General features: G+C 39.3%; 1 protein-coding gene across 1 annotated transcript; it reads right to left on the bottom strand.

Annotated features, from left to right (window-relative positions):
* Positions 1–10,006: 10,006 nt before the first annotated feature.
* On the bottom strand, positions 10,007–26,280 carry LOC121854860 (leucine carboxyl methyltransferase 1-like). The gene is made up of 5 exons (XM_042349664.1): positions 25,987–26,280; positions 25,269–25,452; positions 18,878–19,119; positions 15,604–15,713; positions 10,007–13,149 (listed from the first exon to the last, which is right to left on the bottom strand). Exons 1-5 carry the CDS (start codon positions 26,191–26,193, stop codon positions 12,954–12,956), a joined length of 939 nt encoding a protein of 312 aa, XP_042205598.1. The 5' UTR covers positions 26,194–26,280; the 3' UTR covers positions 10,007–12,953.
* Between the last annotated feature and the right edge of the window lie 17 nt (positions 26,281–26,297).

The raw sequence follows: 26,297 nt of genomic DNA, 5'->3' as shown, positions 1-26,297 counted from the left end.
ATAAGACGTACTGTGTTCTGACCTTGCTAGAGGAATGGTCAAAGCCGACTTAGCTCCCGGGGATTAATTGTCAGCAATGGCTAGTGCTCAGTGAGGGACAAAAACAAAAAATGGCAACAATTACCTTGCATGTGATTAACGGCAGCAGTGTGGCGAAAATGAAAAATGGCGTTAAACTAACGTTAAATGGCGTTAAACTAGCGTTAAATGACGTTAAACTAACGTTAAATAGCGTTAATATATTTTATGGGAAAAAGGTGACGGGTGGTTAACGAAAACTAATGGAACAAACTTACCTCAATAAATAAGGTGCTGTACTATCCACGCTGACGACCACTGATGCACCAAACTGGCCTTTATCACAACAGTAACCGGATCCATCATCTGTAAAGACAAAATAAACTTAATATTCTTCCATTGGCTCTCCTCAGGTTTTGGTACGAGAATTGTTTTTTGACGATTTTCGTTTTTTACTCAAATCTGACCTTCAATTAATTTGCAAGTTAAAGGTTTATAAAAAAAAATATTCACTTTTAAGAAGCTGCTAATTTGCAAAAAAAATGGATATTAAATTTGAGTAAAACACCAAAAATACACAACAAAAAACATTGATTTAGCCAAACCAACCAACCTACCTAACCTATTAGGAGGAGACTGTAAGTGGGGATATCCTGGGGTAAACATGGCGGGAACCTATGGACCAATATTAACAATAATATTACGAGTAACAAATACTTGCTGTAACATACAAGACCAAAACAGACACCAAGTATGAGGAACGTTACTGAAGCATAAGTAACGTGAGGAACGTTACTTAAGTACGAGAAACGTAAGTATTCACAAGAAACCATATGTCATTAATTTAAATTAAAGCATAAGCCAAAATAGTAATGTATTGTCTAAAGTAATTAGTTGATGTGATAAGAGCGTTAACGACCATTAACCTACGCTTCTTCATAATAGATTAATTCGTGAATCTTAATGTTTTGTAAAGTATTTCCGTTTAAAATAAATCTGTACAAATAAATAACCTTAATATAACGACCTTTACACAATATAAATTTAACCACTTAAATACACTAAAAATAACACTTACTGTAGTACACTTTATAAACAGCGTCTGTCAAGGGAGAGACGACTGACAACACCTCCACCGTCCGTTAAAGAAGACACTCGTTTGTAGACAAGACGGGAAAGCTCCCATCTATTTTGATAAAAAAATGTGATGTCTTAGATCTGCCCAGCAGCGCCATCTGTTGACCTGACCCGTTACTCTACGAGAAACATTTTAAACATGGTATTACTCATTGTCACGTTTGTTTGAATTTGAGTTTCGCCCTTACGATGATGTAAACAAACCATAGTATTTGTAAACAAGCCATAGTATATATAAACAAACCATAGTATATGTAAACAAAGCAGACGACGCACAGTACCTGCGTGAAAGAGACTTAGGGGGTACTTGTAAGCCCGGGCCTACGGCCTAGAAAACAGTGCGTTAATGTTCGAAATAAGACAAACAGAGTATTAGGTTTTATATCTAGAAGTGTAAATAACAAGAGTGCAGAGGTCTTATTGCAACTATATCTTGCGCTAGTCAGGCCGCACCTCGATTATGCGGTTCAGTTCTGGTGCCCTTATTATAGAATGGATATAAATTCACTAGAGTCGGTGGAGCGAAGAATGACGAAAATGATTCCGGGACTTAGAAACCTTCCATATCAGGATAGGTTAAAGAAACTTAACTTGCATTCCCTAGAAAGACGAAGAGTGCGGGGAGATATGATGGAAGTATTTAAGTGGGTGAAAGGAATCAATAAAGGGGATATAGATAAAGTTGTTATAATATCCGAGCAGGATAGGACTCGGAGCAACGGATTCAAGTTGGATAAGTTTAGGTTTAGGAGGGAGATAGGAAGAAACTGGTTCACAAATAGGGTGGTGGACGAGTGGAACAAGCTTAGCAACTTTGTAGTAAGTGCGGGAACTCTGGAAAGTTTTAAAAGGAGGCTGGATAGATTCATGGATGATAGAGAGTGGTAGTAACTCTCGACAGGAGCTGCCATGCTGTGTCTATGCTCTGCTGCCAGGCAAAACCCAATCCATCTACGAGGAGCTGCTCCAGGCAGTAATAACCCAATGTGAACATCTTGGCTGCTACCCAGACCCCAGCACCATTATAAAAGACTTCGAACAGGCTACAATCAAAGCTGTGAGTAGTGTCTTTGGGAAGCACACAACAGTTCAAGGGTGTTTCTACCATCTAACTCAGAGCACATGGCGCAAAATTCAAGATCTAGGACTTGTCCCACTTTACAAATCCAATGAAAATGTAAAGAAGTTCTGTGGCATGCTGGATGGACTGGCTCTGCTTCCGCTGGATGATGTCATTGCTGGTATGGAGTACCTGAAAGAAAACACACCTGATGGACTCAAGGAGCTTGTAGACTATTTTGATGCTACGTACGTTTCTGGTACCTTCAGACGAGTTCAAGCCCCACCTGCAAACCCCAACAATCCACTTCCACCTGTTCGCCTGCGACATCGTCCTCCTGTCTTCCCCCCTGCTGTATGGAATGTCTTTGAATCCACCATAACTCGAGGTGATAGGACCAACAACATCTGCGAAGATTGGAACAATTCCTTCCGTTCTCTCATCGGTCACCAGCATCCAAGCATATGGACTGTGATCGAGGCCTTCAGAAAGGATCAGGCACTAGCTGCAACAACAATGCTTCAAGACCAGATTGGTGAACGACCACAGAAACGTGTCCGCAGAGCTCAGAAAACCTATGAAGAACGCCTTGTCAACTTGTGTTCAGATCGCCAATTCCTCATCTAAAAGTGTAGAGGAGTTCCTACAGGGTGTTGGAGCATGCATTCGTTTCAAGTGATTATTCATAATTATGTTTACATAAATGGAGCATAATTTTGTGAGCATGAAATAAATTTATATACTGAATATTGTTTATTGTATCAATTTGACTTTAAAGTTTTTTTTTAAATGAGACTTTTATTTATAAGACTGGGATTTTGTCCACTTTTGGGATAAGAGACTGGGATTTTGTCCGCTGGGATTTTGTCCACTGGGATTTTGTCCTGTAACCTCTCTACCCACCGAGGGCGGTGTGCGAACGAGGTGCCTGTTAGGCATACCTAGAAATTACAAGGAGTCCCATACCTGCAGGTGTGGAGGGTAACGGGTGTGTTGAGAGGGTGCTACTATGTATGATAACCGACGGTGCTATATTCCATACAGGTGGAGCAGTCTGATGTGTTAAGGGATAGTGTAAGAAGGAATGACCGAGGTAAGGTGGTCACAGATTGTTATGCAATAAGTATGTGGATGACACGCCATTAATGTAAGACGTCTGGTGCCCATCTGGGTAACCAACATTTTCGTTGTTCTTCTGAGGAAGACCAATTCATTTGTATGTTTTTTACCAGTATGCTTTATAAGGAATAAATTAATTAAGACATGTTTTGGTTTCACCCTTCTTTCCCCTTATCGATCTGGTCAATGGAAAACCTAACCCAATGCCTAGTCCACTCTGCAGGCTACCTAACGAGCTACATGCTGTCCAGAGGGGGTCTGGTGGCAGCAACCCTTAGAAATTAAGATTAGAGTCAAGTATTCCCCCTTAGCATTAGTGACCCCCAGTCTGGCAGTATAGGGTGTTGTTGGTGTATAGGTGTAGAGTTCGTGACTTTCAGGGAGTATTCGGGCATAGAAATATGGCGCTATTACTTCTACATGGCAAATGCCATAAGTAGAGACAGTTTTTGGTTTGGTTGTGTTCTCATGAGGACCGTTTTGGTAGTGCTGGACTGTTATTAATTGCGCTCATTACGAAAATTGGGTCGATATTAATTCTGATAAAGGACGTCATTCACCATCCCAGAGGAAGCTGTTCTCACCACTCTTCAAATAGACCATTTACGACTTTTTTTTAGTTTAATTTGATTTCAATACATTTCTACACATAAATTAGTTGTATTAGTTATCTTAAAGACTTACCTTTTATGATGGTTAGGCGAATTTGGAGGATATAAACGGCGATGAGACCAGTAGAGGCTGGCGGCATTTTTCGTACACAAACATGGACAGCTTTTAAAAAGAACAATACAATTCTGCATGTGCTGTTCTATATGGAGTATATCGTATAAAAAATATTATTCCTTTGCAGATTTATACATTTTATGTCCATCCAAATCAATTTTCTTTCTTTTGGTTACAAAAATAGTTCCCTCGTAGTGATCATCGGGAGGGGGTACGTGTACCACGAAATTTCCCCATGTTCCAATAACGAATCGTACATATTTTTCTTTTTTTTAGCCAAAAACGCTTCTTGCACTACCAACAGTCTGTGGAGTATCATAAGTAAGTTTGTCTTGTAACTGTACTGTAATGGAAGGTACCTAGTAATGTGTGAGAAGTAAAGTTGTCCACTTGGGACTATGAGTAAAGCCTGGTAACTGTAATGAAATGTACCACTAGAAGATGTGGGTGAAGTAGAAGTACCCACTTGGAGTGGCAGTTAAGTAAAGCCAAAAGTTGTCATGTAACTATATGTAATGTAATGTAACACCAGTAAGGTTGTGCGCAGTAAGAGTATAATATCTGAGTAAATTGCTGTTGAGTAAAGATAAGAAAATTCTGAGTCTGCAGTAAGCCGAGGAGCTGCCCCTTGAAGTTATATGTTAATAATATCTCTTTTTCCCCTTTGATTTCATATTAATAAACCTGTTCTTAGAGTATTTTAGGAGAATTCATTTCTCCCACATTAGTTCACCTTTATTTCCATCCAAGTGACCCTTATATCAGAATTACAATACCCATGTGCCTTAGACCCTCGACATGCTACCAGAAAGAACTAAGGTTATGCAGTAACCATTGAAGTAAGTAAAAAGAACAATTGAATTAAAGAACTAAGACAAGAAAAGTAAGAGTAAGATAAGAGGAGTATATGTATGAGTAAAAGATAAGGGTGGCAGGTGAGTAGAGAGAAAACCAGCCGCTCGTACATTGGTGGCAGCTTGAAAACGCCTTCCCCCCCCCACACTGGGACAGAATCCTACCGCCTTCTGAGGCGGAATCCTACCATCTCCTGGAGCGGAATCCTACCGTATTATGAGGCGGAGTCCTACCATATTCTGAGGCGGAATCCTACCGTCTCCTGGAGTGGAATCCTACCGTATTCTGAGGCGGAATCCTACCGTCACCTTCCTACCTATGATTCCTACCGTATTCTTGGGCAGAATCCTACCCTATTCTGGGACGGAATCCAACCGTCTAATGGAGCGGAATCCTACCGTCTTCTGGGGCGGAATCCTACCATCTCCTGGGGCAGAATCCTACCGTATTTTAAGCGGATTCCTACCGTATTCTTGGGCGGAATCCTACCGTCTTCTGAGGCAGAATCCTACTCTATTCTGGGACGAAATCCTACAGTCTTCCGGGGCGGAATCCTACAGTATTCTGAGACTCAATCCTACCGTCTTCCGGTGCGGAATCCTACCGTATTCTAAGGCGGAATCCTACCGTATGTCGAGGCGAAATCCTACTGCATTCTGAGGAGAAATCCTACCGTCTCCTGGAGCGGAATCCTACCATATTTTAGGTAGAATCCTACCGTATTCTGGGGTGCAATCCTATCATATTCTGGGGCGGAATCCTCGGTATTCTGGGGAGGAATCCTACCGTATTGAGGCAGAATCCTACCTTATTCTAAGGCGGAATCCTACCGTATTCTGAGGCAGAATCCTACCATATTCTGAGGCAGAATCCTACCGTCTCCTAGGGCAGAATCCTACCGTATTCTTGGGCGGAATCCTACCCTATTCTGGGACGGAATCCCACCGTCTTCTGGGGCATAATCCTACCATATTCTGAGGCGGAAGCCTTCCGTATTCTGAGGCGGAAGCCTTCCGTATTCTGAGGCGGAATCCTTCCAACTCCTGGAGCGTAATCCTACCGTATTCTGAGGCGGAATCCTACCGTCTCCTGGGGCAGAATCCTACCCCATTCTGGAGCGAAATCCTAACGTATTCTGGGGCGGATTCCTACGGTCTTCTGGGTCAGAATCCTACTATATTCCGAGGCAGAATCCTACCGTATTCTCAGGCGTGATCCTACCGTCTCCTGGAGCGGAATCCTACCGTCTCCTGACGCAGAATCCTACCGTATTTTAGGCGGAAACCTACCCTATTCTGTGGCAGAATCCTACCGTATTCTGGGGCGGAATCGTACGGTCTCCTAGAGCGGAATCCTACCGTACCGTATTCCAAGGCAGAATCGTACCGACTCCTAGGGCAGAATCCTACCTTATTCTAGGGCGGAATCCCACCGCATTCTGGGGCGGAATCCTACCCTCTTCTGAGCCAGTATCCTACCCTATTCTGGGACAGAATCCTACCCTATTCTCGGGCAGAACCCTACCATCTTCTGGGACGGGATCCTACCGTCTTCTGGGGCAGAATCCTACTGTCTTCTGGGGCAGAATCCTACTGTCTTCTGTGGCGGATTCCTACCATCTTCGAGGGAGGAATCCTACCGTATTCTGGCGCAGAATCCTACCGTATTCTGGAGCGATATCCTACAGTCTCCTTGGGTAGAATCCTACCGTATTCCAGGGCGGAATCCTACCCTATTCTGGGACAGACACCTACCTTATTCTGAGTCGGAATCCTACCGTCTCCTGGGGCAGAATCCTACCGTATTGTAGGCGGAATCCAACCGTTTTCTGAGGCACAATCTTGCCGTCTTTGGAGACAGAATTCTACCGTATGCTCGCACAAAATCCTACCGTTTTCTGGAGCGATATCCTACTGTCTCCTTGGGTAGAATCCTAGTGTATTCTGGGGCGGAATCCTACCCTATTCTGGGGCAGAACCCTACCATCTTCTGGGGCAGACCGTCTTCTAGGGAGGGTTCCTAACATCTTCTAGGGCGGAATCCTACCGTATTCTGGCGCATAATCCTACCGTATTCTGGCGCAGAATTCTACCGTATTCTAGGGCAGAATTCTACCGTATTCTAGGGCAGAGTTCTAGCATATTCTTGAGCAGAATCCTACCGTATTGAGGGCGAAATCCGACTGTCTCCTGGGGCAGAATCCTACCGTATTTTGGGCGGAATCCTATCCTATTCTGGGGAGGAATCCTACCGTATTCTGGGGAGGAATCCTACCGTATTCTGGGCCAAAATTCTACTTTATTCTGGAGCAGAATTCTACCATATTGTGGGCGGAATCCTACCATTTTCTGGGGCGGGATCCTTCCGTATTCTGGGGCAGAATCCTACCGTCTTCTGGGACAGAATCCTACCAAATTTTGGGCGGAATCCTACCGTATTTTGGGCAGAATCATACCCTATTCTGGGGCGGAATGCTACCCAATTCTGGGGCAGAATCCTACCGTATTCTGGGCCAGAATTCTACTTTATTCTGGAGCGGAATTCTACCCTATTCTGGGGCGGAATCCTACCATCTTCGAGGGCGGAATTCTACGGTATTCTGTGTAGTCCTTCATGTGCCAGGTATGCGCTACAACGAACATTCCAAGATTACAGGGAAAGTCTCCATGACGACATCAAGAAAGCGAATCTTAACTTCTACGTTGACGATCTGCTTCTCTCAGTAGATTCGCCGGGGAAGGCAACGATAATTACCAATTGACCGAGACAGCTGATGAAGAAGGGCGGATTCAGACTTACGAAGTGGGTCTGTAATGCCCTCCTCACCGAGGAGGGCAGGTGGATTCAGAGACCTGCTTTCCTCTTGTTGGAAGAAGACAGTTGGCCAAAAAGTCCAATGAGGATTCCAGACCTCACAGACGGAGACCCAGAGGTGAAAAGGGAAACCACGGTGCTGGCGACGAACGCTGACCAGGGAGAGGGTATCCTGGATAAGCTATGGGCCAGGTACTCCTCGTGGCATCGACTTCTGAATAGCATAGTGTGGATTAGAAAGTTTATAGAATGGCGGCTGGGAAAGCGAAAGAACAAACATCACCGAAAACATCGACTCACGGTCAGCGAATTGGAAGGCGTGAAGTTAGTCGTCTTAAGATTTATGTAAACGAAAGGATTCCCTCAAGAACTCGGAATGTTACAACAGGGACAACCCATGGGAGGTAGCGACGTGAGTCAACTGGAACCTCATCTAAACGCGCACGGTTTGATCAGAGTAGGCGGCCGACTGAAACATGCCATAACTGTGATGTTTGAAGAGGGTGAGGACAATCAGAGGACAAGTGTGGAGAGACAGCCAGCATGCACCTGAACACAACAATAACAAACACCAGACAGACTAAGTAGGGGGCAGCAAACGGTAGTCACCGTAACCCCACATGGCTAAATATGCAGAGATTTTCCAAGATAATTTTTTATAACTCGGCATTCCCGAGTTATTTTTAATAAATTCCGAGAGTATAGCCGTGCCGAATTACATAAAAATCTGAGTTATCAAGGGTTTACTTACATTGAAACACATTTCAAGAATTAAGTCTATAATTTATACTTCTGTAAAATTGTTACAGATCTAACCTATTTCAATGAACCTTATGATAGTCATTGTTGATTTACTATGCTTTGTCACAGTGATAAGTCCATCAATAAACAAGAAAGCCTTTGGCCTCCTAGTTATTAGTTTCTACATTATATTCCTTATTCAGTAAAAGTCCAAAAATCCGGATGCCAGAAATCCGGACCACCCGAGAATCCGGACTTTTCGAAAACTCAATTTTTTTGTTTTTAATTAGCTGGCTTTTGTGTGTATGTGTGCATGCGTGAGCTCCACAATTGCACAGCGATGACAAGCGACCACGCGGTCGCCACTTTAAAACGAGCAATCAAACTGTGACGACGTATGTAATTTTGAGTCCTACTCTTTCCATTTACAGAGTACTGTACAAGCCCATAATAATGGCTCCTAAAGTAGATAAACTTCGTTGTGTGAAGAGAAAGAAGAACACGTTGAAAATGAGTGACAAACTTGAAATAATTAAGAAACTGGAACGTGGTGTGAGCAATACTGTTCTAATGGAAACATACGACATTGGAAAGTCTACAATTTATGGTATAAAAAAGGCAAAGAGTAAACTTCTAGAATTCACAGCTTTTTCTTTAAAACTGCTCGTTTTGATAAATGAAGCATGCTATATTTGCTAATGAATAAACTATCAAAATGTACCTATTCATCTCTTCTTTATTCCTCCTTAAATTTGAATTTTAAAAGTACTGCCAGAGAATCCGGAAAATCCGAAAATCCGGACCAACCCAATCCCCAAGCAGTCCGGATTTTTGGACTTCTTCTTTTCTTTTTCTCTTATATATGTTATTTTCATTTTCCTAACTTGCTTAAACATCACATTGCATACTTTGGATGGCTTACACTGTACTGTACCTTCATGACAGATAATAGCAGACCATATTGAATCACAACAAATCATCATGTTCAGGTGAACAGCTTCTTGACTATACAGGAATATGAAATCAATTCTTCCAAAAACTGACACAGAGAACATACAGCACATGACATGAATTGCAAGAGAGAGAGAGAGTAAAAAATGTATCCATTTACTTAGTAAGCTATGAGATGTATATAAATGAGATTTACAGTACAAATCAGAAATGGTTGTGCTAAGCTATGTAACTTAAGACCAATAAACCTCTTCAGAAATGTTTTGGAAAAATAGTCTCCTCTTCATAATTGAACTGCAAAATCTTTCATATCAATCTTTGCTGCCACTCGCAAACCTTCATTTATATTTGTCCTTTTAGTTTGAAATTCTACCATAGATCTTTTCACCTTTAATCCCAAACAGTATTTATGACAGTAGTGATGCAGTTATTTAAACTCCAAGCATCAACATAATGTGAGAAAACCTGCCTACCCCCAAGCTTTCCAGGAGGGGCCTCCAAATGACCCATTATTAATTTACAAATACATGGATGGCTTCCACATGCTAACTTTGCACCCCCCCCCACAGGAAAAATAAAATAACGTTCCTGCTACCACACAAGCTAGTAAACATTTTATCACAGAAGCTACATAGGATTTTAAATCATGGGTTTTTTACATCACTTTTTCTTTTTCAGTAACAATATAGTTTTACACAGCCTTAACATATAAAACACACATTGTACATATTCCCACAAAAAATTGTGGCAACCAAAATAATCACCCATACACTGTACTGTACAGTAGAATCCCAGTTATCCATCACCTCCGGGGATTGAGAGGTGCCAGATAAACAGTTTTTCCGGTAAGTTGAAAGTCACTCTTCGGATCCCCTAATAAATCCTACAAAACACAATGCTACAGGTTGACCTAGCAAATTCGTGTCTCAGAAAAATGGACTTCTTTAACACTTATTCCACTCTATATAAAAGACGTGGCTTAGAATTACAGAAAATATAATAAAAAACTATAAAATAAAAATGAAGAGCATGGGTGTATTATATGTGTGGGAAGTGAACTACGCTGACTCGCCAACCCAGCAAACACATTTATAGTTACACGTAATGAAACTAAATTTGTTGAGGAAAAACATAACAGTACAGTACAGTACTCTAATATGGCTTAGAAATAAAAAAATATAATATAGAATAATAAAAATGAAGAACATGAATGTGTATATGTGAGAAGTGAACATGAATGAATACAGTTATAACCAGGCCTTGGCTATAACTACGTGGCTGACTCGCCAGCTTCATATATTGTTACTACAATACAGTACCTGTACTTGTAATGAAACCATAAAAGTTGTGGAAAAATCATTACAATACTGTATTCTAATGTGGCTTATAAAGTAAGAACATATAAAACTAATACATAAGAAAAGTGAAAAGTGTGTGTGTGTGTGTGTGTGTGTGTGTGTGTGTGTGTGTGTGTGTGGTGGCCTACGTTGTCGACTCGCCACTCCAGCTGCCGTGTTTATTGTTACATGTAATAAAACTATAGAAGCTATTAAGAACTCATAGCAACACTCTAATGTGACTTAGAAATAAAGAAAATATTAAACTATAAAATATGAAAAATGAAGAGCATGGGTGTGGATGTGTGTGGAGGCAATGAGCTATAACTGTGTGGCCACGCTCCCTCCCGATGTGACATCATGGCATACACAGAGCGCCACAGAGCAGCCACACGCCTTTGAGTCAACTGGTTGACTGCATGGCTGAAGTGGGTTGCATAATTCAGAGGTTTGAGTGTGGAAGAAGCTGTTTTAGCACATAAAATATGTGCTATTGTATTTTATGCAATGCTATGTATTGACTTTATTGTTTATCATAGCAATAAATAAGGCAGCTCATCCCCGTTGCACATGGTATTCAAACTAACAATACTAACTGATTTGGGAGGAATTTTTATTATTACTGTATTATTATTATTATCATCATTATTATTACATTTTGGTGCTACTTAGTTGAATCTACTGGTTGCCCAGATACCAGGTAACTGGGATTCTACTGTTTATATATATAAACCAGAACCAAATTATTGTGACTACACTTATAAGGAGCCAACGTCCAAATAAACTGCAGGTAGTTTGTATGGTCATACCAACACGACTGTACAGCACTGAAACTAAATATATTAATTACTTTAATGTAAAGATATTATAATACAATATACAGAAATAAAAAAAGTATTAGGTTTAGTGACATTAATGTAAGAAGTAATAATGATAATACCTGTACTACATAAAGGTTACCTAATAAATATACTAGCAAATTACACAGGACAAGAAGCTACAGTCCACATTAATAACTTATTCCATAAATGCTGTAATGAGTAAATGAGACTTCAGAAAAATAAATCTACAATTTAACCAATTTTCCTTGAGTGAATAAACATTACTTTCTGCAACACTTACCAGAGCTGAGAAAATTTTATCATATCTAATAAAAAAAAAAGCCATGGCAAATTGTTAAACAGAGAAAGATTACAATAACTTGTTCTCAAAACATTTACCTGTACATTATATAATATTTATTGATCCATTACTTATGCAATAAAACTAAATACTGTACTACATCAATAAGTAAATAGGTTTCAGTTAGTGACTTCTACTTTCTCTATATAATTATAGTACTACAGTAGTTCTCCTTGTGTTAAATGTATTTATATTTTCCAATTCTATTGCATATAATTGGTAAATTTATCTAGAAAATAATGACATTAAAATTTCATGAAATTTTAATTTTAAACTTCCTTAAATATTAAAGGCAAGACAATTTAAGGATTCTTTAGGTGGTAAAGAACATACTTGTGGAATTTAAATTTAATAAAAATAATGATTTTATTACATACTAACTTAGACATGCTAATAAAGAGGTCACAAAGGAGATATATTGTAGAACACACAAAACCATATTTTCTGCCTCAGCCATGTGTCAAAGCTCCAGTGTCAGAATGATATATTTTGGCTTTATGTAAAATTAGCCACTTGTTGTATCTATGTACCTACAGTAATTTGAGTAAATTTAGTTTTACCTGTGAAAATTAGAAACTTGTGAACCTCACAAGTGCTGTCTGTATGTCTCGTCTCAGCTGTGGTTCATGATCACACTACTAGTGGTCAAATCAACTCTAAATAGTATTACATTTAAAGCATCAGTGTAAACTCTTAAATGGCCTAAATTAAATGAAGAAGCAGTGGCTTACAAAGCCCCAGTACAATAGAACAAATAATAATACAAAGTCTATTTAATACTTTAACACAACTAAATTTTGAAAATTACAGTGCTCAAGATAGCTTCATCTCTTGACAGTTTAGCAAAATACTATTACCAAACTGCAACTGTATGAATACACAATATCTTAATGACCATTCTTTAATGTTCTTGGTGACATTAATGCATTGGCTGCCCGAGTCCATCACCCACCGACACAAAGGAGACTTTGATAAGGCAGAGATGAATGCAGAGTACAGTGCTAAATTAAGAGCTACAGTTGGACATCAGACCATCGATGATCTGTCCAGGCAGTGGTGATGGCATAGTGGCTGAAAAGCTGGTGAAGAAGCTCTTGTTCATCCAAAAGCTCAATTTGAGTTACTCTTGCTATTTCTTCTGGTGGCAATCGAGCCCATATGCCAATCATGTCATATGAATCTGCTCCGGCCCATCCAGCATCCAGAAATCTGGGGTGGAGCATTTATGTTGTAGAAGCTCACATGTTTGAATTATTTATTAACACAGGTGTTTGAAAACACTGAATCAAATATCAGTATCATATTGAGTGTTTTATTATGTGGTATGAATTTATATACCAATGTGCGTGTTGCTGTTACGTCGTCATTTAAGCATCGTTTGATGGTGTATGGAGCTCAGATTGTGGCTTTTCATAAAATTAGTTTTTAAATGATATTTGCACACAATAACGTAGATATACAAATAAATGCAAGGATACATACCATACAAACTCGGGTATAAAGAAACTTTTTACGATCAAATTTTCATGCAAAAAGTATGGGGGGTCTAACTACAGTACTGTATATACATGTAGTATTTTTGAGGGATTAAAATTCATATATTTCCTTGGGTGATTTATAGTAAACAATAGCTAACTGGGACTGTAGAGTATATGTTCATGGCATACTAACCTTACCAGTTGTAACGGTCACAGCAGTTGCACATCCAGTACGTTAATGCCTTCACTTATTCATATTACAGGGGCCGATCCAGGAATATCAAAAGAGGGGTCCAAGAAGTTGTGGGTGGGGGAACAGGGTGAGCACAACGAGCCCACCCAGCTGGGAGTTTTGGGGCTCTAACCAATATCATGGGCATTTTGAGGCCATTTTAAAGCGATGTGCACTTGATATTAGGAGATATTCTGAGGTCAATAGTAGTTACTTTTTACTATTCAAAAATGCCTGAGTACAATACTGCATTAACCATAAAGTATTAAAATTTTCTAATGAAAAGGGGGGTGGGGGGACCCTGAATTATGTTCAGGAAACTGGCTTCAAGGCACCCAGATGTGGAAAAATCAGAACTAGCTTTGTGTCATGTTGAGGACACAGTGGTCTCCTTCTTCGAACAGCAGTTAATGATGAGGAGGAGAGATGCCCCAGACAAAAATTGACAGTTTCTTCACTAAAAGGCAGCGGGAACAAGATGCTAGCCCTTAGCCTTCCACTTCAAGAAGGAGAGAGGATGTTCCTGGTGGAGAATCTGTCAGTCCAGAGGTTCCTGACATTTTCATGGAAGGTGACTCTCCTTCCAAGAAGCAGTAAAATGCTTCTCCTCCACCCCCACTTCCTTCTCTTCTCCCTTCTCCTCCTCCACCTGCCACTTCAAATTCACATCATCATCATCATCATCCAGGAGCCTTCTACATACACACTTCAAAGTAAGTGTACTTTACTACCTTTTTTGTTGACTTTAGGCAATTTTCGGTGAGCTGGAACCAATTACCCATACACAGGAGAATATGCGTTTCGGGGCTGCATTTGTACGTCACTGAAAACTCGTTGATGCTAGGTGTTGACACTGATGATAACGGCGTCAATATTTGAAATCGTTTACGCCGACGCTGACGGCATCAAATTTCTCGGCCGTTTACGCTGATGCTGGCAGCGCCACTTTTTTCGTTGATGCATACAACACTGATTTTAATATACTGTACAGTGTATTGAGTATTTTTTATGAGGTTATATGAACGGAGGTGTGTGTCGCTGCCATGGGACCCAGATTATGGTTTTGTATTCATGACAGGTTTAAACAAAATTTGTATGCAATAAATAAGAGATAATGTACTGAAATTAGTAGGGACAACCTTGACATATCAAGTTAAGAGAAAATGAGCTTCAAAGTTATTATTATTATAAATCATTAGTACAGTGATATCCCCGTTAGCCGGAACAATTGGTGCAGGACACTTCCGGGAATGAGGGATTTCCAGGTAACAAGAAGACTCTCTCGAACCCATAAAAATATCCCTCATCCCCGGAATTTTCCGGAAAACTCCGGGTAGCGGAAATTTTTTCTCGGAATTTCCAGAAAATGTGCCCGATTTTCATCTCTCAAACTTGGAAAAACTCCCCCATCCCCGGAATTTTCCGAAAATTTTCCTGGTTTCGGGAAAATTTTCTCTGGATTTTCCGGAAAATGTGCCCCTCGGAAAATCTTTCCCAATGCCGTAATTTTCCGGAAAATTCCGGCTTTAACGGCGATTTTCAAAGAAAATTTCAATTCCGGCTATCGAAGAGTTCCGAGTTCGTGGGATTCCAGCTAACGGAGATATTACTGTATATCCCCACCTAACTGGCGTCGATTTTTAAGGTGCTTGGAAAGGCGTCTATACAGTATTGTTTTGAGAAAACATAGCACTCCAGGATTCCTCAAACCTTGCACCGAGTCCTTGACACACTAGATGAGGTGAGAAGTTTATGACCCTTCACTGGCAAAATAACTCACCGACGCTCCTTAGGTACTTAAGTACACCACCAGCAGGCTCTGCTCACTGGTACTCCCTCAGGAGTAATTCAAAAGACTCGTTATGCCATAAAGGAAATTAAATAGTATCATGCAGGAGATATTGGAGTAATACTACAGTACTGTACTGCATTGATGATATAAAAAATATTCACCTCTTTCTCTGTGTCTCGGTGCTCTGACAGGCCTCGGCACCAGCTAGATCACAACCTCGTGATCGCAAGTTGCTCAGCATCACTTCCCCAAATCTGTCGCCCAAGTTAACCTGAAAAAATAGACAAATAAATACAAAATATAAAAATTATATTCATAAAGTGTTCATTTACAATGCACAGCAGAATTATACACTCACTTCATATTAGGTGAGAAATCTTCTGCAATGTACAGTTTAGTTATATCCTGATTAACTGAATGTGTAAATGTAAATTTAAGGAGTACATTAAGTCCTCATTTAACGTTGCTCCCAATAACGTCGTTTCATTATAAGGTCGCTATTCTTTAGATACCCACGATTCGGATAACATCCCGCCGATTCAGTATAACGTCGTCACGGACTACTTTGTGCGGCACATCACCCTCTCTCATCTCGGCACGCTAAGCTCTCACTCGCGGAGAGTCACACAGCTCTCCGAGCGTCGCCGGTCTTTGTTAGGCTTCCACAGCGTTATTGTGTGTTTAAGTGTTTTTGCTCTTAATACTGTACTCTAACCATTAGAAATGGTTCCAAGCACCCATCAAGTGCTACTGAAGCTAGTGTTGTGAAGAAGCGATGCAAGACCATTAGCCTTCCTACGAAAATGGAAGTTTTAAACAGTTTTGAGAAAGGTGAACGTGCGGTGGACATTAACCCCCACAATAGTGTGTACTATCTGGACCAACACACACACACACACTCACTCCACCATCAGTGAGTACAATACAAAATGATAAAGTTTATTTATATATATACAGGTAGTCCTCGACTTACGACCTACTCGACATACGACCGCCCGTCGTACCAAAATTTTGTCAAATTACGTATTTTTGAGTCCGACGTTAGTGATTGCACTGTGTACTGACAAAATTTTGGTTTGTAATACCCTTTAAAATGGCTGGCAAGCATAAAAGTGAGAGTTTTGTGATGCCGAGAAGAAAAAGAGACACCCATTTTAGATTTTCTATGTATTATTTTTGCATTTTCGACTTACAACCAATTCGACTTACGACCTGGATTTGGGTCCCTAACCCCATCGTAAGTCGGGGACTAACTGTATATACAGTAAGGTCGGGATACACGGTGACTTTACATAAAGATTTTTTTATATCGCGGCTTCCAAATTAACAACATTTTCCTATACTGTACATAGTGATAATTTTTTTATTTCAAGGGAAATCGGGCAGGAAATATTTCAAATTTATCACGAACACCAAAATTATCGATAGTTTCCAATATACTGTATAGCGATAAATTTATTTACAGTAGACTCACAACTTACGTGGGGTTATGTTCCCGGGACCTCACATAAAGCCAAAAATCGTATAAAGTCAGAAACACTCAAAAAAATCCCCTAAATCGCCCCAAAACATACAAGTTGAAAACTATACTCAAAAAGACTATAAATTATATCTCTTGTGCAAAATATATGATGTCTATATTCAAATTATTTGTTGTCTTGCAAAGATTCCAGCAATGCAGTTTGTATTCTGCAAACTTTAGACTGTACCATTTTATGTCAAGCTTAGTCACTTTTATTGGCCTCCAGAACCTAACCCTAAATTCCCCATTGATTACATGTAATTACATATTGCAATTTAGTATATAACGAACATCCTTAGACCCTATCTCGCGATATATCCCGACCCTACTGTACTATTTTCTATAAAAATGCCACGGAATTTCTGTATATGTAATGTATTTTATGGGCCAAGGGAGGCTGGGGAACGTAACTCATGTATTTTATCTTTCTTATGGGGAAAACTGTTTCCGTTAACCTTGTTTCCATTAACCTTGTTTCCGTTAACGTCGTTTCCGTTAACCTTGTTTCCGTCAACGTCGTTTCCGTTAACGTTGTTTCCGTTATGTGTATCAGCTAATGTCGTAGCAGCAGAAAAATATCTACCTGTCTTTGAAGCTCTTGTGAAAGAGGGTGGTTATTGCCAAGACCAGATCTTCAATTGTAACGAAACTGATATTTTCTGGAAGCACTCACCTAAGACCACTTTCATTGCAAAGGATGAAAAATAGGCAAGGGGTGTAAGGACTTCAAAGGACAGGATAAAAGTTTTATTCACAGCTAATGCAAGTGGAGATTTCTTGATGAAACCCCTGGTTATTAACCATGCTGCTTAATGTTTTTTGGACGTCTAATAAGAAAGCTTGGGTTACAACGTCTTTATGCACCGATGGGTTGGACAAGCACTTTGTTCCTGACGCCCAACAGTACTGCTGGAGGAAGAACATTGACTTCAAAGTGATCCTGGTGATGGATAATGCTCCTGGACACTAAGTTTCAAATTGGATGCCACCTTAATGTACAAGTTATCTTCCTTCCTCCTAACACCACATCACTTCTGCAGCCACTTGACCATGAATTCATCAGTAATGTTAAACTGTTCTACTATCAGTCATTCTATAAAGGCTTTCATCAGCAGATAGACTCATTAGTCGAGTTACAACCACTGGTGGGCACAGCTAAACGAAATTTAGCTTCGCTAACCGCTAATCTGCTAACTAAAACGTTTCGCTAACGCTAAACCGCTAAACAGCTAAAATAAATAGCGAAAGCTAACACCAACACTAAACCTGTACCAATTAGTAACTAAACTTAAGATCCTAGTGCATTCAGTGAAGGATCACAGGGTGCATGAGTAATGGCATGGCAGGACAGACTCATTTCTCAGCTTTAGCAACTATCTTTTCCTAGCTATCTCATATTAACTGGAGCTGTAGTTAAGCTGATCTCTAGTTCTATGATTTCACTAGAATTCTGGAGTAAAGACGAATGGTACAAATGGAAAATTCCTAAGAATCTCACAGGATTACAGGATCAATTCTTCATTTTTCATCACAATTGGAGTTGCCACAAGGTACATGATAGATAATGAATTTAAATATTATAGAAGCACCATGAAAGCTATCTCTTTTACCAGATCATGAACACAGCACTCAACTGATGTCCTAAAATTTGATAGTTCACACATAGGGCACTGCCAGTTCACCTAGCTGTGAATTGTTGCTTAAATTTAAAAGTCAGGGAAGTGAAGACATTCAAATGCAGTGGCAGCAACACTGCCTCTTTGAGTACAGAAAGCTTTGTATAAAGTGCAATGTATCATTATCTACAATGACCAAAATGGGATAACAGGACTGTGGGACCAACTTTCACCTCCATATAAAATATCACATAACTGTTCAACTTATCAACAGTCAAATACCTTAAAAACACTCACCATTTCATAATTAATAAAAAATGCAGATTTAAATTTTTCAGCAATCCACTTCATGAGCTGCGAGGACTTCTGTATGGTCATGTACACAAGGACACACTCAGCCAAGAACAAAGTTGGTAAAGAATATTCTAGGTCAGACTCCTTGACTTTTGCCTCAACATCAGTGATATTTCTAAGATCAACACCAGTTAGTTTGTAGGTATGGGCATGAAGATTATTCCTATTGAGTTTGACATCATAATCTGAAATTACAGAAAAAACACATTAATTCCTCAAGAATTAAAAAAATAGGAGACTAATTCCTGAAATTCCATTTTACTATTGAGGATGGAATGAATAAGTTGTTATTCTAAAGATGTGCCAAGTTTTCTTGGCAAGAGCTTGCCTTGTCATGTTTAGATACAACACTGAGGCACTAATGAATTATTTACTCATCAAACCATAAGTCAATACTATATCTCATTCTCAAAAGAAAGTGGTACAATACTCATAAAATTAATGTATCTATTTAAGGAGGCAGTCACCTGAGTCACGAGTTAAACTCAAGCTGTACAATGTACTAATCTCAATTCATTACCACAATCAGAAAACAAGGACTATGGATGGGTTATGTTCCTGGAGGCTATCCTTAAGCTGAATTTTCCATTAGCCCTGGGGGCCCCCAAAAAATTTAATCTGGCCCTGCACATCCAAGCAAGAGTCCTGCATCTCCCTATATGCAATGGTACCAAATTCATTTCTCTAACACAAATAGAACAGATGTTGTGAATAAAAGTTTATAAACTTTTTTGCTAGCCATAAATATATTTGCCTCTTAGTTTTTGTTTAAAACATCTTCAGGTCGAGACCCACTAATCCCACACCGACACTAGATGACCTGACATTGCATGAGACCACCCCATCCCACCTACACCTGACACTGATCAGGCCAGGTCGGTAGTAGGCAGCTACCAAACAGGGAGGTACTACCGTCTGGGAAGATATTAGAAGCATAATGTGTTGTCTAATGGTAGACCCTGCTGCCATATTGTAATGACCACGGTCATACACGTCAGTTAACGTAAAATTAGCCGATTCATATTACGCTCAATAGCCCACAAAACATGTAGCTATGCTTTCTTAGTGAAGTTCCCCATCTGAAGAGTCCGTTTTCTCAGCGCTTCAGGACGTCTGAGTCTGCCGTTTTCTCTCAATCTTGAATGCACCTGGGACTTCGTTATTCCTTAGTAATGACAGAATTTGAAATTGCAACTGTGGTTGCAATTGGTGAGGCAACCTAGATATGTCTGTTTACAGTTGGAACATTCAAGATCCATTGTGAGTGGTGTTGAAAGCTTCAACTGTCCTTATTGTTAGTAAAACTTATCAAGTAAGTGAGTGTCGAGTTTGCCAGCTAGAGTGGCATATTTTATGTCGTTCGTGGGAGTATCCTGAAATTCCGATCGCTACTGAAGTTATATTATTTTGTCGCCCAAATCTCAGGGAATCTGATGTTTATAGTTTAGTTAGTGCCAGTTGTCTATTTAAGAAAGTCATTAATCTCCTGAAAGTTTCCTGTCAAACTCAAAATATCCAAGACTTAAACGCTGTTTCGGCCTGGGCTGTGGTTTGCGGTCAGGCCAGGAGAGTTGTTAGTACATATATAACTCCATTTCACCTCTTTCCTGACAAACTCAATCTCTGATTAGATCATAAATATAGATGTAGAAAATTAGCCTGATCTGTGACACTGACGGTCACAGCTAGGTGTCCAACGACTACTTTGAATAGAAGGTCTATTGTTAGTAAAATTAGTCTTTCTAGTAGGGATATGCCCTCAGGCTCGTATATATGCCAACGCGCGGGGAAAAATCACTCCCTCTGTGATTTCTCCTCCACGTTTCCAGGTATGTAGATGATTGTTTTTCGCCGCCGTGTTAATTCAGTTTAACTTTAGTCGATTTTTGTGAATATCAGTGTTCATGTTTTAACATAGTAACTTCTGTGCCAATTAAGTCGAGTAACGTAGAGATTTAGATATCGTCTGGACCATTGCCAGACGTATGTTCTGTATAGTGAAATTAAATATTCACTCCCTCTGTGACTTCTCCTCCACGTCTCCAGACGCTGATTGCGTGTGTTGGCAACACGACTGAGGTTCGGGAGCCGCCTATGGGCGAGATGGCTCTCGAAGGATGTCTTTAAGATGGCGAATTAGAATCCCAGGGCGAGATTCCTTGGCAGACGCCACGGCCCACCGCCACGAGTCAACCCTTCCCGGGCCAGGCACTCCGAGCTAGCGAGCGAGCCTGTAAACAACTTTGGCCCACTGACTCCGTCGTGTGATCGTGGCCCATCTACTGTTCTTGGCTATATGTATGGAGCCGTATTAATATCCATGCTTGGGGATGACTAGCAGAAATATGGTCATCCCAGGTTAAGTATTGAATCCATGAATGTTGGTGGTGCCCGGGTTATTGTTATTCTCGGAGTTGAGTCCACCAAACCAATGTATACTCGTTTAAGTGTCACGTTAGTCATTCCGGAATAACATGTTATAAAGACTATTTTAATTCGGGATAGTGTCAAGTGTGTCATATTATCCATTTGCAGTAACAATGGAATAATATAATGATCGTTAAATGTTGTAACCTAGAATTGAAGATGTAAATTGTTACTTATAAAGTAAGACCTGAGGGTCCAGTGTTATCTTATCGTGTATAATAATTACTGAATCTCATTTGTCAGAGGAATAATACAACAGTTGTCTAATGAGTTAATAAGTACCTGAAGTGTTTGATGAATAAATAAGTAATTGTGGTTCTGTTTTGTCAATGGTACAGTAAGACCTGAAGGGTCCAGTTTTGTCTGGGTGAATTTAAGTAACATCTTATTCACTCACTGTGTTAATAAATATTGAATAAGTAATCTACAAGTATCACCTCTCTACTCCTTCTAAACATTGGTTCCCAGAAAATAATACTTACTCACGTGACTATACATCTACCACACTACCCATAAGCTTTCCATGAGATATGTTATATTCTAACCCCAAAAGTCTGGGTGGTGGCAGCTTACCCTTTGTAAGTATAATAAGTGTTGTACTAAGAATAACATGGTTCCCCAGACTAACCCATGTATGAGAATAAAAGTAAAACAGAGTAAATACTTCAGAAAGGTAAGGACATATAAATTTGGAAAATATAGTATACAGGATATGAAAAGAAATGAAAGACTTGGAAAGTATAAGAAAAGACAGATGAGACATGTATGTAAATTGTGGAACTAAAGACACAGCCTAAAAATTATTAAATAAATACACCATGAAAGTTTAATATAAAGAACATATATAACTAAGAAAAGAATACTATAAGAATGTAAGCAAGAATACACATACATATATACTGTATAAAGTATTGAAGAATATTAACAGAGAAGAATATCTGGATGATAAAATATGCAGTAAAGAACTCGGCCCAGTACAAGTAGTGGCAGCTTAGATGGAATATTAAAGTGAAAGAATTTGCGCCACTACAAATGAGGGCAGATTAGGTGGGATATAAAATGAGAAGAACTCGTCCCGTTACAGTATGGCATCACAAAAATTGTGATCAAGTCCCAGGTTGATGATCTGACTTTCTGCCTCATTTACACACAATTACAGGGTCTCAATTGATTCTCTTACTATTGACAACACAACAAACATTCTGTATTGTATATCATTTCTCACTCTTGAAGTATTTTTCATTTTTGTATTTATTATTATTATTATTTATTGTTGTTATTGTTATTATTGTTGTTATTATTATTGTTGTTATTGTTGTTATTGTTGTTGTTGTTGATAATATTATTATTGTTGTTATTATTATTATTATTGTTATTGTTGTTATTGTTGTTGTATTTTCGTCCCCCAGACCCTGATGTGGGTCAGTGACATGTGCCTAGGTGGGCTAATCCCCTTAAAAATATAAAAAGGTAATCCAAATAAAAATTAAATAATAAAAATCTCTTACCACACCTTCAATGCAATATTTTTTTTTCATAAAAGAATTAAGTCTCCATCATTATTATTGTTTTTTTTTGTGACTGAAGCGAGCATTGTAACTTTGAAAATGTCTGGCAAGCGTATTGCTCACCTTCTTTAAGGCCAAGATGAAGGCTACAACTCCAGTCCCCAGTCTTCAGATTCCCCAAAGTCTGTGTGGGACTCAGGTTGATGTCTCCACTCCACAATAAGAGTCTCCTTAGCCTTGAAGGAGACATGTGGTGACAACTCAACTTGTTCTTAATAATGTAGTGAGCATTGTTTAATTGTGTTGTAGTGATAGTAGTAATCAAGGATTTTTCTCTCTGTTTTGCATTTAGGTTTCCAGGAACCTAACCTATTGCAAATAGAGGTTTACCTGTACACAGCACAGTACTAGTTAGACTTAATTAAAAAAAATTACTGTAATTGCCCTTCTTCCACTGAGCGCCTAAATTATAAAATGAGATTTCAGGATTCAGTCCCTGATTTATGATTAAATGACTTCACACATTACTGAAGATTTGTTAAAGCATGATGGAGAAAGGGAGGTTACACAGACTGTGCCCAGCTTGGAAGCTGAGTTATTTATACTGTAGTATGATCTCCAGAGGTGGATGGTAACCAAGTACAGGAGAGATAATTCGTTACCAAGTTTAAACAACATTTTTTAATAAATTACTTATTTAAAAGTAACTTTTCTGATCCGTCATTTTATTTGAGTAACATTTCTGATAGTTATTACTCCTCTTATACCATTACTGTACTTATTTTTAAGGGCCTCTCGTTATCTTATAATTTATTGTCGGCGTCTGAAGAGTGAGTGTGTTGTGTGATATTTTCTCAGGCATGCTTTCACCCAGTCATTGAGCACAGGCTGTGTTCCCAGCCAGTCAAATTAAAACATCTGCTCCTGCAACATATTATATTTTGTGTCAATTTCATTTGTGTGTGTATGCAGTCCCAAAGTGAAAAGATATATTTATTTCATGATCTACATATTCAGCAGCATGACTGAAAGCGTTTCCACTTGACCATATCTAAAGAAATTTACATGCAAAGCAGTTGTGAAAACATCTAACAAGTAACCCTTTCACTATGGGGACACCCTTTTAAATATTTTATTTGATTAAAGACAAACAATTTTATTCAACAGAGGGGATCCCGTACACAAGTGGTTACTCTGATGTGCCTTTTCTGTCTACCCATGCTAACAGAAGTACTGTAGCATCTTACATCAACTCTCCTTGATACTTGAGGAAACACATTAATTGGCATTTAATATTCATTGGAAAATAATTCTGAGAATCATTTCATGCATATACATAGTACAGTGGTCCCTCGGTTAACGAACACAATTCGTTCCAAAAGATCTTTCGTTAACCGAAATTTTTTTTAACCGAAACCATTGTTTCGATGGGATTTTAGGTAATTGGTTCCAGCTCACCGAAAATTACATACGTACAAAGTAAAAAAAAAATGCAGTAAAGTACACTTACTTTGAGGTATGTATGTAGAAGGCTCCTGGTTGATGATGATGAGAATTAGAAGTGGGGGTGGAGGAGAAGGGAGAAGAAAAGGAAGTGGGGGTGGAAGAGAAATCGCCCCATGCTTAATGCCGTCATTTCACCCATAAAATTTTAAGTTCACAAGGTGTAATTCAAGATTATTTTCTTTAAATCTACACTGCACTGCACTATATATTGTCAATATGTTAAATAAATTTCAGAATGACCAATTATTGTACTGTAAAAACGTAAAAATACTCTGTGTTCAAGAGACCCACAGGCAAGATGTTTCCTCCAATGAACAGACACACAAACTGAGGCCTTGGTGGGTGAGTTAAGTGGCTGATGGACGCACCAAAAACTAGTTCCCTGTACTGCAATTAGGTTAAATAAGTGTTAAAATGACAAAAAATTTGAATATAAAACTTGGAAAATTATTGAATAGTACACCCTTCTTGATATTTACTCCAATTTTAACGAATGTAAGCCCTAGAACCGATTTCTGTATTCGCGGACTAATCTTCCAGCTGGTGAGCAAGCTAAAGCATGTCGAAACATATTTGTAAGAATTTTGTTAACCGAAATTTTGTTAACCGAGGCGTTCGTTAACCGAGGGACCACTGTATATAGTTTGTTTTTATCACCATTAGGATCTTCCTACAGGGTATGGGCAACAACTTGGTGAATAAGAATCATCTACTTTGTTGAGTACAGGTATACCCCTAAAACCGATGCCCCAATAACCATTGATTCACATAACCGACGATTACATATACAGTAGGGGAAATACCCTACAAGTTTCGTTGATAGCCCGGAGATCCAACAGTCGGGAGAGAGGGGGAAGTTTACCCTAAATAATAGAAAGATAAGTCTTACGTACCTTCATCACTGATGGCCTGTAGAAGTTGCTTTGTTCGCTGAATGTAGAGACACTTTCGTGACGTGACACCAGGGAAATCCAGCTCCACAAAGCCTTTGACTGACTTCCCTTCATCAACTAGTCTCCAATATAAGGTATCAAAACCAGCTCCAATATTTACAATCTGACAATTCCCATTTGTGACCTGAAAAAAAAAAGTATTTTACAATTACTGTAGATCAGTGGTTCCCAACCTTTTTTTCTAGAGACCCCAATCAAGCACCTCTAGCCATGACCGCGACTCCACCCAAAATAAAAATCAAATTTGATTGGGCCAAAAATACCGCGAATTAAACCAGAAATCATTTTAATTGGTTGCAAAAAATAACACTTTTGATTGGACGCATGATGTGTACAGGAACGCATGCGTGTGATGATTTATGAAGGAAACAAGCAGTGTGGGGGGTGAGGTAGGCAATAATGGCGGAAGATTAATGGAAGAAAATAGAGAAAATTTTGTATACGCTATCTCCATTATTATACATTTGCGACAGTAATGTAATAGAAGAAAATTATCTTATAATTAGTCATCTTATTCGAATATGATAATAGATTAGGGGTAGGAATGTCAGGTGCAGAAATACAATAATACCTTTTGCTTTAACCAAAATAACATACTATAAAGCAATCTATTCTTGCCTACTTTATTACAAATAACAATAAACCCAACTAACATTACCTCTATAAATTTATCAACAAGCATCTTGATAGCCACAGACCGAGCAAAGTAACCCCGGTTGATCTCAGGAGCTTTACGATCTGTAGACCTGACAAAATAACTGATGTATCTGTCTCTCCAGTAACCAAGAGCCACGGCACACCTCTTACAGGAGCTGGCGTCATCATTAGTGGCAATAACAGCCTCATCACTGCCAACACTGTCCATGGTGGCTCCTCTTCCTCTCAGTAAACATTGCAGCAGACAATCCTCACCTGGCCAACCTCACCTACTGTGGACTTTTATATTCTTCACCTATACTATCACTATTA

This window comes from Homarus americanus, unplaced genomic scaffold (genome assembly GCF_018991925.1).
Source record: "Homarus americanus isolate GMGI-L3 unplaced genomic scaffold, GMGI_Hamer_2.0 scaffold46625, whole genome shotgun sequence".
Taxonomy (NCBI): domain Eukaryota; kingdom Metazoa; phylum Arthropoda; class Malacostraca; order Decapoda; family Nephropidae; genus Homarus; species Homarus americanus.
This window is presented reverse-complemented; position numbering and strand designations above follow the sequence as displayed.

Excerpts from the sequence above, each read along its gene's own strand:
- LOC121854860 (XM_042349664.1), bottom strand. The coding sequence starts at position 26,193 with ATGGACAGTGTTGGCAGTGATGAGGCTGTTATTGCCACTAATGATGAC. Across the intron at positions 25,453-25,986 it reads TTGTTGATAAATTTATAGAG|GTCACAAATGGGAATTGTCA; the intron begins GTAATGTTAGTT and ends TTTTTTTTTCAG. Across the intron at positions 15,714-18,877 it reads TTTTTATTAATTATGAAATG|GTTAACTTGGGCGACAGATT; the intron begins GTGAGTGTTTTT and ends CTATTTTTTCAG.